Source organism: Hirundo rustica, chromosome 1, assembly GCF_015227805.2.
Source record: "Hirundo rustica isolate bHirRus1 chromosome 1, bHirRus1.pri.v3, whole genome shotgun sequence".
NCBI lineage: Eukaryota > Metazoa > Chordata > Aves > Passeriformes > Hirundinidae > Hirundo > Hirundo rustica.
The window spans coordinates 128,444,458-128,447,823 of NC_053450.1; the positions used below are offsets into that span (position 1 = coordinate 128,444,458).

The 3,366-nt window shown below is 44.5% G+C and overlaps 1 protein-coding gene across 1 annotated transcript; it reads right to left on the reverse strand.

The window, feature by feature from the left end:
* Positions 1-1,326: 1,326 nt before the first annotated feature.
* Positions 1,327-3,366, reverse strand: ARL4A (ADP ribosylation factor like GTPase 4A). The gene is made up of 2 exons (XM_040083654.1): positions 3,242-3,366; positions 1,327-3,031 (listed from the first exon to the last, which is right to left on the reverse strand). The coding sequence occupies exon 2, from the start codon at positions 2,963-2,965 to the stop codon at positions 2,363-2,365; it is 603 nt and encodes a 200-aa protein (XP_039939588.1). The 5' UTR covers positions 2,966-3,031; positions 3,242-3,366; the 3' UTR covers positions 1,327-2,362.

The window sequence follows — 3,366 nt, forward strand, 5'->3', positions numbered from 1 at the left end:
CATTTCATTCATTGCTGTACGGGATCTCTTCAGATCCCAGAAGAAAATTCACCCAAGGCTTTACTGCAGATGAATCCCTCAGCTTCAGATACACAAGGCTAAAGACCCTGAATCAAGTACCACCTGAGAGCACATGTGATACATGTCCAACACTGCCTAGTAAGTGTTGCACATAACACAAAATAGGCTCAGCTATATACAAGATGTTTCAAATTATGCAAGAGCCATCACTTTGGAAAAGAACCATGGCAGGAGGTATTTCTTCCACGCATATAAAGACATACCATTGATCCAAAGCTCTCAGTGATACTTCCAAATTCTAATGAAGTGACATTTATAAGCATCACCACATCTCAAGACTTTGGTTATTCAAAACACAAATACTGATTCGAGTAACAGCAGAACTATGTGCACAGAGGTTGCTAAGAACGTACCACTGCAGCACAGGAAGTCAGACACCTTCTCTCTGCAGGCTTGTTTTGAATTGTTTATTGAGGTTTAAGAAGTCATCCACATTTCTATAAATATAGACATTACTTGAGTAAGTGACTTACAATGTCACCAGTGCAGGTACATATATAACCAACATACAAAAGCTCCACTGGAAGCTACTTCAGTTTATTCAAAAAGGACCAAGATGTCATAAAAAAAAAACCAAACAGCTGTCACTTTCAGTTATCGAAGACACTAAAGTGCATTTTTGGTTACCTCTTGGTTGAACAGCTGCTGGTTAAAAAGTTTGATTTTTTTTTTTCAACATAGCTAAATTATATCAATTGACATTCAGGTTCGTAGCTGTCATCCTCCTGATACATGGCAGCAGGCAAGAAAAATGTATTACTTTGCTGGTTGAGAGGAGGAAATTAATTTTGCTATTTTTTACTTACTTTTTTTTTTTTTTTTTTTTTTTTTAATCTGGTATTTCCAACAAAAGTTTAAAGGTAATCTAACATTCTGATGAATTTTTACAGCACCACTAAAGTTAGTCTTAAAAATCCAGGCTCTGCTTTAGCCCTTTTAATTGCTAACCAAGTATCTAAAGAGTCACTCGAAGCTCTGTACCAGTAAGAAACACTACCCTCCCTTTTCTGTCAAGCACTATCCTGCCCAGTTAACACTGTTTGCACACTCTGTAAACAAGAACAGCTTAAAGCATAATTAAAGCAGAACACAGGCCAATCTTGAAAATCTTCTTCCCCCTTTCCCTTCCCCCCCCACCCCCCTGCCCGTCCCCGCCCCTGGTAGTGTCTAATGTTTGAGTGTATAAAGCATTATTACATTCCTAACCACAGAATACTGTAAGAGTCACAACAAAAAAAGCATACGTTGAAAGTGACATAGCAATACCACTTTAATAAAATGGGGTATTTTGGGGAGATACAAGATGTGCTCTACTAATTTTAACTCCATCTTTACTTCACTATGTTATATTGCCAGGAAAGTCACCAGTAGGGCAAAGAATGCTGCACTGGTTAGAAAGACAGCAGCCATGGTTGTTCTTTATAGCTCCTTTACTGCAATTCATTGACTTTTGATACTAGGAGGACATAATACTCACCATTCAGAAATAAATTACTAATTTTGAGTAACAGTTTAAACCTGATTAGCACTGTATAATGATGAATGGCTATTTCTAAAAAATAAAAGCCTTACATACCAAAAAACATGCTATATGTTGGGAAACCACTTTTTCATGCTCCATCATGTTGTTTACAGTTTTCACTTGTCAAAGTCTTTCTTTTACCAACTGAAGAATCCACAGCACTTAAAACTTCAAGTGTTTGAACTGAACATGATTCAATTTTAAAAAGTGCCAAATGAAAAAAACCTACATGTGTAGCCAAGCTTTCATAGAAATCCTCAAACAAGGTAAAAAACCAGGCTCAACAAAATTATGGGTTACTAGCTTCATACATGTTTTTAAAGCTGTATAATGTTCACCTAAGCACTCCACTTACGAGCATTAGAAGTTTAAAAACACAGAACACCTTCAACGCAAATTGCTTGCAGAGGGCACCCTCAAACATATGAGTACAACACTAAGCAGAAAACCCTCGTTTTATTTGGCTATTTAGACATCCATGTCACATATACCCACCCATCCATCCATTTCCTGATAGCATTACATCATCTATTAGGGCTTCTGAAATAATACAGAGCCAAAAAACTCAGAAGAGACTAGTTAAAAAAAAAAAAAAAAAATTCCACAACTGCACTGCCTTCCTGCACGCAGCAAGGTTGTGCAACTGATTGTTTAACGTAACTAAGCTTAACGGCATCCAAACAGGCCTGGGTTTGGAAGCTGTCTTACGTCAAATTTTGACCATGTAACTACTCTAAAATAGAAAGGTCAAAAAAGAGCTCATCTCTTCTTTTTCTGCTGCCTCAACATTTTCCTTCGCTTAATTATCATATCATGTAGTTTCTCCAGTCCCTCTTTAAGTCCGTCTCCAATGATTGCACAGGTAGGCTGCAAATGCCAGGGAGTTGAAGAACTCAGCTCACTCATCGCTAACATTTTCTCGATTTCAGAAAGGGAGAGAGAGTTCCTCAGGTCCTGCTTGTTAGCAATGATAAGGACAGGCACTCCTTGATTCTCGGATATCCTAGTAATCTTATGAAGTTCTGTTTTGGCCTCCTCCATCCTCTCAACGTCGACGGAGTCCACCACAAACACGATGCCATCGGTGCACCTTGTGTACGACTTCCACAGCGGCCTCAGCTTCTCCTGGCCGCCCACATCCCAGAAGTGGAAAGTGACCGTCTTCGAATTGCCTAGCGTCACTTTGATTTTCTCCGTATTAAATCCTTTAGTGGGGACAGTGTTGACGAACTCATTGAACTGCAGTCTGTACAGCACCGTCGTCTTCCCAGCGCAGTCCAGCCCCAGGATGACGATGTGAAAGCTCTGGAAGGAAGGCAGGCTGGAGAGGATCGGCGTCTGGTCCGAGAGTCCATTCCCCATTGCCAGAAGGGAAGGTGACAGCAGGCTGCCACAAGCAGAGGCGGCTCCCGCGGCTGCGCTCGGATCCTGCCAACGACACGAGCGGCGTTACACCCCGCTCCGCCAGCGCCGGGGCTGCGCGGCCGCAACGCGCCGGCCACGGCGCCGCCGCCCCGACTGCGGGGGCGGCCGCGGGCAGCGCGACGCGGAACGCCACACGTCCCCCGCCCCGCCCGGCGGCTGCGGCCGCTCCCGGCACCCGGGCCCCCGCCGCCCCTCGCCGCGCCCCGAGCCTACCGCTGGTCCCTCAGCGCGGGGAGGCGGGCGCTGCCCGCGACCCCATGCCCACGCGCCGCCGCTGCTCCTGCCGCCGCTACCGCTGCTCCTCCCGCTGCTGCTCCTGCCGCCGCTACCGCCGCTGC